This window comes from Microtus oregoni, unplaced genomic scaffold (assembly GCF_018167655.1).
Source record: "Microtus oregoni isolate MIOR12 unplaced genomic scaffold, Mior012 000002F_ref0000024, whole genome shotgun sequence".
Taxonomy (NCBI): domain Eukaryota; kingdom Metazoa; phylum Chordata; class Mammalia; order Rodentia; family Cricetidae; genus Microtus; species Microtus oregoni.
In genome coordinates, this window is record NW_024543061.1 from 11,307,721 (window position 1) to 11,321,776 (window position 14,056).

Here is a 14,056-nt window from a genome sequence, read left to right on the forward strand (position 1 = left end):
CTGTTAGTGAACCTAGTAGATTTCTATTGGAGAGCTATAAGCCAGTGATTTCTCATGCTCTTTGCGATTGTATATTTGCTTTTTGATTAATACCAGCCACTCTCATACATATTGCCCATGAATCTGCTTTTGTATTTGCTGACTGCTTTGCATGGGCTCCTCCAGCCTAGCCTAGCTGCTTGGAATTTATTAACCAGGCCTATACAGTGAGAACTGAGCTGAATGAGACAGGCAGGGGGAGTAAGATGGAGTCACACACCTATGTTCTCATGTCCCTGCTTGTCTTGGTGTCTGGTGAAAAATTTCAAAGTATTATATTCTTTTCAGAATCACTTCTTTGTACATAAGAAATGTGTTACAGGGTGTATTATTTTTTATGCAACAATACTCTGATAATTTGGAACTACAAGGACATTAAATGCCAAATTTTATCTGTATTAAATTCGTTTTTTATTATGCATGATCAGTGTTATTCCTGATTGCAGGTGTATGTGCAGATATTGTGATGACCCAGTCTCCATCCTCACTGGTTGTGTCAGCAGGAGAGAAGGTCACCATCAGCTGCAGGTCCAGTCAGAGTCTTTTAAACATTGGCACCCAGAAGAACTACTTGAACTGGTACCAGCAGAAACCAGGGCAGTCTCCTAAATTGCTGATCTACTATGCATACACTCGGGACACTGGGGTCCCTGATCGTTTCATAGGAAGTGGATCTGGGACAGATTTCACTCTCACCATCAACAGTGTCCAGGCTGAAGACCTGGCAGTTTATTACTGTCAGCAGGATTTCCTCTATTACACAGTGCTCCAGCCCCCAACACAAACCTCCTTTGAGAGTCTCACCAGCTGCCTGCACAGCCTTGACATACACACTTCCCTTTTCTGCCTGAGCACCCAAACTTTCATGAAACACTTATGAAAATGTTTGCAGAGTCCAGCAAATTATAAGGGGTTAAATGTGTTTTGCATATACAAAAATGCAAAGGCGAACTCAGTATTATCTTTCTATTCCTTCTGTAACATATTATCACAATCTCTTGCTTCAATATGAGGGATTTTTTATAGTTCTGGTGTTCTGGTGTCTATCATAAGATTCTTTGAGCTGACCTGATGATGATGACAAACTGTATTTCTGTTTAGAAGTTCTAGGTAAGATGTTTCAAGGTTTTCTAGATTCTGGAGTGCTTACTTACTTACTTATTTGTGCTCATTTCTTCTATTTTTTTCTTTCCTTTCTGTAGATTCTTTTAACTTTTATTATACTTTAGATAAATACCTCTGTCTCTGTGTATGTGTGTGCACTTTTCTAGGTGCACATGTGACATGAGGACACTTGATTTGTGTCTGAGAATTACGTTCTGGTTTGAAATCAGGCTGGATGCCAAGTGTCTTTGCCATCTGATCCATCTTTCTGCTCCTTCAAATCTTTTCTTTGATATTAATTCATTTCACACACCTTTCTTAAAGTTCAGGATTTTAGGGCATATCATATATTTTGACCATATGTACTTACCTTCCCCACTTTCCCTTCCCTTTCTGACTAATTTTTCTTTCCTATTCCTTCTTCTACTTTTATTTCTTTGTCTCTGTCATTCAGATGCACCCCCACCCACTGACCCCACACATACATATACTTACACACATATGTACATATACATAAATACATACACTAACAAATGCACACATACACACACAAAAGCACCTGCGCTAATATGGAAATACACACATATGCATGAGCTTTACATACTTAGAATCTAAAAAGGCAGGGAAATGTAATATTTGTTGTGCTTGTTTCTGGGGCCATATCTCCTTCTAACAACTCCATATCTTATTTTCAGTTGTTGAGAATGAGAAACAATTCTTTGTCTAAAGATGGATTGTTATTGGACATGCCAGAGGAGCAGTGGGTGGCAGCTGAAATTCCTTCCAAGTGTCAGCCTATCAGACAGAAACTGATGAGCCCATCTTGTTTAGGCAAGGCCATAGGACTGCAGACCCCAGAATATATTTTGCTTCTGCTGTGCCTTTACATATTTGCTGAAACTCTCTTTCTCTGTTATCTAGAATGGATATAAGGAGATCTGCACTCCATGTAATATAGTGTGTTTATCTCTTAGAAACATCCCATTCTACTGGGCATCTTACCTGCAGATTGTCAAGAAGATGAATCCTCCCTAGGCTGTACTGTTTAATTTTATAACAGTAGTGATACCCTATATAGAGTTTTAATCCCCAGACACATAAATACAAGCTAAGGCCCATGATTTCCATATTAATGACTACTCAGGTTAATGAATAAAAGGAAAACACCTGAGTCCAGGAACTAGGGTGACTCTAATTCTCTTAGTCCTGAAAAGAGGCAGTAATATACCATAGCTAAAACAAAGTTTCAAAATACTTTTAGGTTAGATCAGATGCCTTGCTAATAGTTCAATGAAAAATAACCCCAGAAAACCAGATAAAGTTCATAACGACACATAGCTGAGCTGTCTTACTCTTTAGGCTAGAGTCTAAAGTACAATATGGCCTGATTGTTGACAGCTACCCTTGCTAGGTCTGGTTAATAACCAAAGGTGATGATTAATTCCTTATACCAACATTTGCCCTCAGTATCCTGATATATAAAAAGCCATTGGGAAGTCTGTGGGGCTACTGACAGTGGGACCATTATTTAATCTTAGTGCTTGACGTGGCATCTTGGAGCACATTCTTTTTGGAGGTATACTTGTTCAACCTAGATATAAAGGGAGGGTCTTGTCTTGCCTCAAAGTGTCAGACCTTGTTAACTTTCCATGGGAAGATTTAACCTCTCTGAAAAGTGGATGGGGGTGCTACAATGAATGGTTTGCAGAAGGGACAATTATACAAAGAGAAAATCAACTTAGCTGAGATTGACATATAGTCAATTATCATATTGATAATTTTATTTTATCAATAAAAAGTTATTTGATATCAAATATTAAAAGTCCCAAATATGAAAAAACTGACTGATAAAATAATATTCTTAGAAAAAAGAGATTAATGGAACTAAGAAAAATATTTACACACAGACAGAGAAGTTTAAAGCAGAAGACAGGGACACCAAAACATTATGAAACAGAAAATTATTTTCCCAAGATTACTAGAAAACCAACATTAATTTATCAAGTTACCAATTAATAAGGACCTCCAGATAGTAGGCATTCTAAGGTTATTCAGAAGTTAATTGGAAAACTATAAAAATGTTAGATTTGAAGAGATTAAAGAAGAAATAGTTTCATATGGTATGCGCTCAGCTTTTGTGAGGCATATGTTAAATTCATGGTCCATTTGGAACAATTTTTTCCACAAATCTGTAAAGATTTACTTACAACACTATTGGAATCTGGTCCTCAGTTATAGTGGACTACCTTGTAGAGAGATAAGCTAGGGCCATTGAACTGCGAGATAAGTTTAGAGGTTATGAGATTTCCAAAGATCAAATCCTTGGTGAGGGCATTATGATGACATAAAAGACAGGTTACATTTGATGATATATGCTGTTCCTATTCTATACAGTAGTTTTAATGCTTGAGCAGCACAGAAATTGAAAGAAACAATGAATAAATGGGACCTCCTGAAACCAAAAAGCTTCTGTAAAGCAAAGGATATAGTCAACAAGACAAAATGACAGCCTACAGAATGGGAAAAAAATTTTCACTAACCCCATATCAGACAGAGGTCTGATCTCCAAAATATACAAAGAACTCAATGAATTGGTCATTAAAAGAACAAGGAATCCAATAAAAAATAGAGTACAGACCTACACAGAGAACTTTCAACAGAGGAATCTAAAATGGCTGAAAGACACTTAAAGAAATGTTCATAGTAGAGCATATACTTTTCATGTATGATAAGGTTTCTCTTGGGTATATTCCCAAGAGTGGTATTGCTGGGTCCAGGGGAAGGTTGATCTCAAATTTCCTGAGAAACCGAAACACTGCTTTCCAAAGTGGTTGCACAAGCAATGGATGAGTGTACCCCTTTCTCTGCAACCTCTCCAGCAAAGGCTATCATTGGTGTTTTTTATTTTAGCCCTTCTGACAGGTGTAAGATGGTATCTTAAAGATGTCTTGATTTGCATTTCCCTGATCGCTAAGGAAGTTAAGCATGACCTTAAGTGTATTTTGGCCATTTGAACTTCTTCTGTTGAGATTTCTCTGTTCAGTTCAGTGCTCCATTTTATAATTGGGTTGATTAGCCTTTTATGGTCTAGTTTCTTGAGTTCTCTATATATTTTGGAGATCAGACTTTTATTAGTTGTGGGGTTGGTGAAGAGCTTCTCCCAGTCAGTGGGTTGCCTTTTTGTCCTAGTGACAGTGTCCTTTGCTTTACAGAAGCTTCTCAGTCTCAGAACGTCCCATTTATTCAATGATGCCCTTAATGTCTGTGCTGCTGGGGTTATACGTAGGAAGTGGTCTCCTGTGCCCATGTGCTGTAGAGTACTTCCCACTTTCTCTTCTATCTAGTTAAGTGTGTTCAGACTGATATTGAGGTCTTTAATCCATGTGGACTTGAGTTTTGTGCATGGTGATATATATGGGTCTATTTTCATTCTTCTACAGGTTGACATCCAGTTTTTCCAGCACAACTTGTTGAAGATGCTCTCTTTTTTCCATTGTATACTTTTAGCTCCTTTATCGAAAATCAGGTATTCATAGGTTTGTGGGTTAATGTCAGGGTCTTTTATTCAATTCCTTTGGTCAACTTCTCTGTTTTTATGCCAATACCAAGCTGTTTTCCATACTGTAGCTCTGTAATAGAGTTTGAAGTCAGGGATGGTAATTCCTCCAGACGATCCTTTATTGTATAAGATTATTTTGGCTAGCCTGGGTTTTTTGTTTTTCCACATAATATTGCTTATTGTCTTCTCCAGATCTGTGAAGAATTTGATGGGATTTTGATGGGGATTGCATTTAATCTATAGATTGCTTTTGGTAGAATTGCCATTTTTACTATGTTGATCCTCCCAATTCAAGAGCAGGGGAGATCCTTCCATTTTCTGGTATCCTGTTTAATTTCTTTCTTCAAAGACTTAAACTTTTTGTCATATAGATCTTTCACTTCCTTGGTCAGAGTTACCCCAAGATATTTTAGGCTATTTGTGACTATCATGAAAGGTGATGCTTCTCTGATTTCCCTCTCTGTTTCCTTATCCTTAGTGTATAGGAAGGCCACTGATTTTTTGGAGTTGATCTTGTATCCTGCCACATTACTAAAGGTGTTTATCAGCTGTAGGAGTTCTTTGGTAGAGTTTTTTGGGTCTCTTATGTATACTATCATATCATCTGCATATATGCTCTACTATGTGCATAGCAGCACTGTTTGTAATAGCCAGAAACTGGAAACAACCTAGATGCCCTTCAATGGAAGAATCGATGAAGAAAGTATGGAAAATATACAGTAAAAAACAATGACTTCTTGAATTTTGCATGCAAATGGATGGAAATAGAAAACACTATCCTGAGTGAGGTAAGCCAGACCCAAAAAGAGGAACATGGGATGTACTCACTTATATTTAGTTTCTAGCCATAAACAAAGCACATTGAGCATATAATTACTGATCCTAGAGAAGCTAAATAAGAAGAATCCAAAGAAAAACATATAGGCATCCACCTGAATATTAACCTTCATCAGGCGATGAAAGGAGACAGAGAAAAAGACACACATTGGAGCACTGGACAGAAATCTCAAGGTCCAAATCAGGAGCACAAGGAGAGAGAGCACGAGCAAGGAACTCAGGACCGCGAGGGGTGCACCCACACACTGAGACAATGGGGATGTTCTATTGGGAACTTACCAAGGCCAGCTGGCCTGGGTCTGAAAAAGCCTGGGATAAAACCAGACTCACTGAACACAGCAGACAATGAGGACTACTGAGAACTCAAGAACAATGGCAATGGGTTTCTGATCCTACTGCACCTACTGGCTTTGTGGGAGCCTAGGAAGTTTGAATGCTCACCTTACTAGACCTGGATGGAGGTGGGTGGTCCTTGGACTTCCCACAGGGCAGGAAACCCTGATTGCTCTTTGGGCTGATGAGGGAGGGGGACTTAATTGGGGGAGGGAAATGGGAGGCGGTGGCGGGAGGCAGAAATCTTAAATAAATAAATAAATGTTCAACATCCTTAGTCATCAGAAAAATGCAAATCAAAACCACTCTGAGATTCCATCTTACACTTGTAAGAGTGGCTAACATCAAAAACACTGATGACAACTTATGCTGGAGAGGTTGTGGGGTAAAGGGAACACTTCTGCATTGTTGTTGGGAATGCAAAAATCAACCCTTTTGATATCAATGTGGCAGTTTCTCAGGAAATTAGGAAACAACTTTCCTCAAGACCCAGCAATTCCACTTTTGGGTATATATCCAAAAGATGCTCAATCATGCCACAAGGACATGTGTTTAATATTTTCATAGCAGCTTTGTTTGTCATAGCCAGAACCTGAAAACAACCTAAATGCCCCTCGACTGAAGAATGCATAAGAAAAATGTGGTACATTTACACAGTGGAGTACTACACAGCAAAAAAAAAAAAAAAAAAAAAAAAAAAAAAAAAAAAAAACACCTTGAATTTTGCAGAAAAATGGAGCTAGAAAGCAACATATTGAGTGAGGTAACCCAGACACAGAAAGAAAATTATCATATGTACTCACTCATAGGTGGTTTTTAAACATAAAGCAAAGAAAACCAGCCCACAAAGCACAATCCCAGAGAACTTAGACAACAATGAGGACACTAAGAGAGTCTTACATAGATCTAATCTACTTGGGAATAGAAGAAGACAAGGTCTCCTGAGTAAATTGAGAGCATGGGGACCTTGGAAGAGGGTTGAAGGAGAGGTGGGGAGGAAAGCAGAGAAAAATGTAGAGCTCAATAAAAAATCAATTTAAAAAAGAACCAGGAAAGAATACTGAGCCAATATTAAAATAATACAAGGCTGAAAAGAAACCTTCATTAATGTTTTATGAAGATTGACTTCAGCTGTAAATATAATAATATCAGATCCAAAAGTTTAAAGAAAAAATTAATTGGATCTTTTAAAATGCTAATTCAGTATGTAAATGGATAATCAGGCCTTTAAAGGCAGGATAGAGAGACATAAATTAATGGATTAAAAATATAGCTGATATTGAGTGTCATGCTTATGATGATGCTTGGATAGAAGTGACTTCTAAACATTTTTTGGGAAAAATCAGAATGTTAGATCTTTTAATTGTGATAGGCCAGTTCATATGAAAAAAAAAATGTTACAGCCAAAGTGTTCCAGGGAACAATTTTTTTTCCTAGAAAGGCCACAGCCTTCTGAAATATATAAATGGTGTGACAAAAGGTGACATCAGACTAATGAATAAATACAGATTAACATGGGACAGGAAAAGATGATGTAGGAGGGTCTTCTGTCTATGTGTTAATTTCATTGGTTAATAAAGAAACTGCCTTGGCTTTTGATAGGACAGCAGTTTAGATAGGTGGAGTAGGCAGTACATAATGCTGGGAGAAAGAAGCAGAGTCAGGCAGATGCCATGCCTCTCCTCTCTGAGATGGATGCCCATTAGACTCATCCCAGTAAGCCACAGTCACGTGGCGATACAGATTATTAGAAATGGGTTGAATCAATATATAAGAGCTAGCCAATAAGAGGTTAAAACTAATGGGCCTGTCAGTGTTTAAAAGAATACAGTTCCTGTGTAATTATTTCGGGTAAAGCTACCCAGGTGCCGGGCTGCAGCCCACCGCTCCTATCACTACACAAAGGAATACTTTGCAATTGGGAAATGCCATAGAGAGCCTTGTGCAGATTCTCATATCAAATTTGGTTTAGTCATTCCCTGTCAGCATTGGAGAAAGTCCTCCACAGAGCAATTAAAAGACTTAACATCTGTTGTGGACAACCATACTGATCTGGATGACAGAATAACTTTAGTAGTTAAACACAATTTTCAAGAGAAACCATAAAGCAAATATTTTGCAAGCCTCTATATAATGATCAAAGACCAAAATTAAAAAACAAATAAATGACATTATAATTGAGGGTTTGGTATATACAGGCACAGATGTAACAATAATTACACCAATATATTGACATCCAAATTGGCCTCTCCAGGACATAAATTTTCAGCTTTTAGATACTGGAAATGTATCTCAAGTAAAACAAAACACAAGATGAATTGACTGTATAGGGATGAAAAGACTGAGAGGAAAATTAAAGACATGTGTGGCTAACATAACAATAAACTTATGAGGATATGATTTATTATAATGATGGAATATCCAGTTTAACATTCTTCCAATCTCAAAAACCAAACCATAAACTAATATATATTTCTAGAAAAAATATTAATATGTATTATAAAGAACAGTGACTGTTCATTAAGGTCGCACATAAATAGGGAAAACTGACTGGTGAACTTTCAGAGGTACTAACAGCCCTACCTTTAAAATAGTTAACTAACAAACATGTCTGGGTGGAGCAATGGCATTTAATAACAAAAAAATTACAAGTCTTAAAACTATTGTACAGGAGCTAGTAAATGATCAACATTAAGTCCTTGAAATTATTCTGTATTTGTTATTAAAAAGAAATCTGGAAAACAGAAAATGGTAACATAACTATTAGTAAGGTGATTCAGCCAATGGACTCTTTATAGCCTGGTATTTTCGTACTGTCTTTATTACCTACAGGATGGTCTATTATAGTGACTGGTTTAAAAATTGTCACATTTTTCTATACCTTTATAAAATCAGGATAGGGAAAATTTGCTTTCACAGTGCCTACTTATAATAATTTTCAGTCTGTTAAAAGATAAAAATGGAAAATCCTTTCACAAGGAATATTAAGCAACCCTACTTTTGTCAACATTTTTGTTCAACAGTTATTGAAAAAAATTGTTATCCATTTCCTCAATCTTTATTTTTTTATTATATGGATGATATCTTACTAGCTGATTCAGATACAGATAACTTAGAGAAAAATGTTTGAAAATGTAAAAAATAAATGCCTTTTTGGGGATTACAAATTGTTCCTAAAAATGCAAAGAAAAATTTTCTAATTACCTAGTACAAGATAAGTTTACAAAAATTTCAAACACAGAAAGTACAAATTAGGAGAAATCAATTACGAACTCCTAATGGTTTTCAAAATTGCTGGACGATATTAACTGGCTACAGCCCACAATTTGATTGAACACACAAGAAGTAAGTAATTTATTTCAAATCTTACAAGGTGATAAGGATTTAAATAGTCCATGAAAATTATCAGTTGAGGTAGAGAAAAAGTTAGTTTTGGTAAAAAAAAATTACAGAATATATAGAGGGATAGTTTGGATCCACAGCTTGATTGTATTCTGGTTATTTTAACTTCTATGCATTATTCTTCTGAAATTCTAGTGTAAAGAAGAGATCATATCTTAGAATGGATATTTTTGCCACACAAACAGAGTAAAAAATTTTCTGTGTTGATTCTGAAGAGAAAATTTAGACTTTGTCAATTAGCAGGAATAGACCCAATGGAAATTATGGTGCCTTTTATTAATGCTGAAATTTCCTCATTATGGACAGAAAATGAACATTGGCAAAGAGCCTGTGGTATTTTTTTAGGAGAAATTGACAAATATATCCAAAATAAGAGACCTTTATTTGTTTAAACAATTTTACTTTTATATGTTGATACAGGAAACAGGCAGCCAGTTTCATGCACATTTGAGCTGCAGGAAAGGGCAAAGAACATTAAAATTCAGATATTCAAAACCAGTCAAAAAGCAAGTACACCATGGCCACATTTCCATCCATATCTACAAAGTAGACAGACATTTTGATGGGAAGGTAAGTAAGACTTTTAAATGAAATAGCCCACCGTGGGCCACCAGATGTTTTAGCATGGTATGGGGGAAGTGAAGAATAGAACAGTGTGGCAGGCAAGCTGAAATCAGAGCAAGCTGAGTCAGCTAGTTAAGAAATTAGCAGGAAAGGATACATGATATGAAATTCATGAATCAGTAAACAATTTAAAAACAAATAACAAAAACAAAAACAAGAACCTGGAAAGAAAGAAAAATCTGAGACATCATATGCAAGAGTCAAGTTATGTCAAAGGCAGTGTTCACATTGAAGGCACACATAATCTGTTTCTAAGGGATTTGAATAATTGTCAGAACTAGTTTCTTTGGGATTATCTGGTTGAGCATTCTAGAGTTTCATTGGGTATGGATGACAAACTACCTAAGTTCCTATAGTCCATCTAAAGTTCCTATACATATTAGATACACAGTAATCAATGCAGAAAGGGGAATTGACAGCAAAGAAAGAAAGGTATCCCAACCTCTGATTATTGGAAGATCTCATTAAGTGAGGAAGACTATAGATTTTAATAAACTCAAGTCTACACTTAACGGGTGGATATATTCTACAGTTACCAATGTGTATGAACTGTGCTAGAGACCAGTATCTTTGAAGCTCTATGGACTTACTTGACAATAAAGAAAGCAACCTCCCTATGACAGGCTTATTGATATTTATGTGACCCTGACATGATGGAAACAGATTTCCTTTGTGTCCATATCTCAGTATTGGTTGTTTCCTCCACTTATCATGGTCTCCAGAGTTACCACCAAGGCAGCATAAAACTAATAGCAGGGTGCATGACAGAAAGAGTAAGAGGCTCTGCCCAGCACATTCACTATCAAGCAATATGTGGTCAGCAGAAGCCATTCGAATGCAAAGAAGAGAAATTACGGTTTTAGTGTAGATCTGTCAGGTGCCAGACACTTGTCCACCACAGGGTTTTGAATAGAAAACAACCTTAAGGGCATGAGTCGACTAGTTCTCCTTGCTCCCTATACATATAATAGGAAGAACCTAACTTCTAAGAGCACAAAACTTATCAAATGCTTCATCCTTTCCTCTTTTGTGTGAGAACATTGTATGTGCCATTCTTTATTTTCATTATATATGCATCATATTTAAAATATATATTATTTTTAAAATCTCCTTCTTAATATAATATTGAATATATGCAGAATTTATTAATTGGAAAATTATACTTTATTTCATTTTCATTTGAATGAGAAATATTGAAGATGCGCACAATGAAATTATTGGGTTATTAAAAAACATAATTGAAGAAATACAAATTAAAAAACTTCCCATACTCATGGTTAGAGAAAGTGATGGGGACATGATGCCTTGCTATACATGAATGAAATACACCTAAATATCCCAGTGACATTACTCACAGAGCTGGAAAAACAATGCTGAACTCTATTATTTTACTAACATTAAGTGAGTGTGTGTTTTGCATTATAAGAGTAAGTACACCTAGTTCTCAATTGGATTGAAAGGATGAAATCTTGTGTGTTCATCACTTTTCCATCCCTAGGAAAAAAAATGGCATAACAAGGTTAATGTTGACTCAGTTTTGGAGGCTCTGTTCCATGGCAGGAAGGCCCTATGTGAATCCGTTGTGAGGTAGTACATCAGGACAGGAGTGTGTGGATCAAAGCTGAGCACTATGTAGCCAGGAAAGAAGAAATGATAAGAAACACACACCTCTCTCCATGAGCACAGTGTTAATGTCCTCAAACCTTCCAAGTGGCCCTGTATTCAAACAGGTTCTACTCTCAAACATAAAGCAGTCAATCAAAAGTAGAGCCAAGTTTCACTTCTAAGATAACCAAGATACATTCTTGTTTCTCAATATTGTTAAATCTGATTGTTTTCACTATTTGAAAATTATCATATTGCAAATTTTAGCATTGTGACAGTATTAAAAATTAGTTTGGGGACTGAAAGGTATCTCAGTGATTAAGAGCCTGTCAAGTACTAGTAGAGGACATGGGTTCAGATTCCAGAATCCATATGGCAGTGCATTGCTTCCTGTACGTCTAGGTCTAGTGTATCTAATATCCTTTTCTTAAGTCCAAGGGCAAGACACCCACATGTGGTCTGCACACATAGATGCAAGCAAAACACACATATACATAAAACAAACAAATAAAAGTTTAAATCTGTGAAATCACAGTACTCCCTCAACTCATATCCTTTACAGCAGAACAGTGACAGTGCACTCTCTACATGGAACCTCTAAATAACAGATTAGGTCAGTTCCACAGGGTTAGTCACACAGTCACTTGAGATACACTTAAAATACTCTAGACTATTCTTTGCTATACTAACTGACATAGTGTGACATAAGATCAGGTGGTCTTCTGAACAACAACTCAGCTTTTAAAAGATTAATTTGCATATTGAGATTTTAGCCACAGTGCAGATTCCTCAAATCATCTTTAAAGGCAACTTGCGTGTTTCCAAGAAGCAGCCTCTATTCCAGCTCTCAGAGATGAGGTCAGCTCTTCTGCTGTGCCTGCTGCTCTGGGTTCCAGGTGAGAAGATGCAGTGCTAGGAGCATCTATTGTGGCTATCACAGTATTCTATGCCTTGTTGTCCATATCATTGAAATTATGGCATTTAATCAGTTTCAGGTTTCCTTTTTATTTCATTTTTCTTAGAGTATATATCATGACAGATGTTACAGATTCCACCTACATTACAGTTTTATACTGGGGTACTTATAGTATGTCTATGACAGCAATGTGTGCTAATCATTTCAGATTCTACTGCGGACATTGTTTTGACCCAGTCTCCAGGTTTGCTGCCTGTGCCTCTAGGGCAAAGAGCCACCATCTCCTGTAGGGCCAGACAGAGTGTCACTGCAGAGAGTTTTCATCTTATGCACTGGTACCAACAGAAACCAGGAGAGTCTCCCAAACTCCTTATCTATGAAGCATCCAACCTAGAATCTGGGGTGCCTGACAGGTTCAGTGGCAGTGGGTCTGGAACAGACTTCACCCTCACCATCAGTCCTGTGGAGGCTGATGATGTTGCAACCTATTACTGTCAGCAGAGTTATGACCTACCTCCCACAGTGCTTCAGAGTTGAACAAAAGCCTCCTGAGTTTTCTGGTCACTGAAGCTCAGTCTCAGCTGTTTTTTTTCTTTTTTATTTATTATTATTATTTTATTTTATGACTTTAAAAATACCAATCCAAATTCCTACTTCCTGCCCTCCTCCCACTTCCCTCCCACCCCCCCTTCCCATCTTAAGAGAGGGCAATCACCCTGCCCTGTGGAAAGTCCAAGGTTTTCCCCCACTATATCAAGGTTGAGCAAGGTATTCATCTAAAGAGAATAGGATCCCAAAAAGCCAGTAGAGACAAATTCCAGTGCCATTGTCATTGTCCCCTTAGTCTACCCCAACTGTCAACCACATTTGGGAGAGTAGTTTGATCCCATGCTTGTTCATTCCCAGTCCAGTTGGAGTTGGTGAGCTTCCATTAGCTCAGGCACATTGTCTCAGTGGGTGAACCCCTCACGGTCTTGACTTCCTTGCTCACACTCTCACTCCTTCCGCTCATCGACTGGACCTTGGGAGCTCAGTCCCAAGTGCTCCTATGTGGGTCTCTGCCTCTGTTTCCTTCTGTTGTTGGATGAAGGTTCAACATTGATATTTAAGATAATCATCAGTCTGACTACAGGGCAAGGCCAGTTCAGGCACCTTCTCTATTTCTTAGGAACTTAGCTGGGGTCATCCTTGTGGATTCCTGGGAATTTTTCTAGAGCCAGGTTTCTTGCTAACCCTGAAAAGGCTCCCTCAATCAAGAGATTACTTTCCTTGCTATCATATCTGTCCATCTTCAACAGTAATCTCAGATATGCGATTTTAGAAATCTTGTTTGTAAAGAGGGTAAACTATGAAATAGATATTTAAAAAAATATTATGTGTGTTTGTTCCACCGTGGATGCCTTATAATTCATCTGCTTGTTTACTTTATAAAGACCTCCATAATACTATGGATTTTCAAGGATTTAAGTTGAATAAAACTGATTTTTTTTGTTGTTCAATACACTGAGTAGACAATCATTTTAAACTTACAAGAAATTTTTCCACAGTTGCCCAAAATAACCCGAAATTAAGCTCTGAAAATTGTTAGTAGTCTTGCAGACACAAGTTGACATTTTTGTAAGTTCTTTAAAATTTAT

The 14,056-nt window shown here is 37.1% G+C and overlaps 1 protein-coding gene across 1 annotated transcript; it reads left to right on the forward strand.

Moving 5' to 3' along the window:
• The first annotated feature begins 245 nt into the window (after positions 1-245).
• On the forward strand, positions 246-12,956 carry LOC121433524. The gene is made up of 3 exons (XM_041631984.1): positions 246-309; positions 486-836; positions 12,628-12,956. Exons 1-3 carry the CDS (start codon positions 246-248, stop codon positions 12,954-12,956), a joined length of 744 nt encoding a protein of 247 aa, XP_041487918.1.
• Positions 12,957-14,056: the final 1,100 nt, after the last annotated feature.

Excerpts from the sequence above, each read along its gene's own strand:
- LOC121433524 (XM_041631984.1), top strand. The coding sequence starts at position 246 with ATGGAGTCACACACCTATGTTCTCATGTCCCTGCTTGTCTTGGTGTCT. Across the intron at positions 310-485 it reads GTCTGGTGAAAAATTTCAAA|GTGTATGTGCAGATATTGTG; the intron begins GTATTATATTCT and ends TCCTGATTGCAG. Across the intron at positions 837-12,627 it reads AACACAAACCTCCTTTGAGA|ATTCTACTGCGGACATTGTT; the intron begins GTCTCACCAGCT and ends TAATCATTTCAG.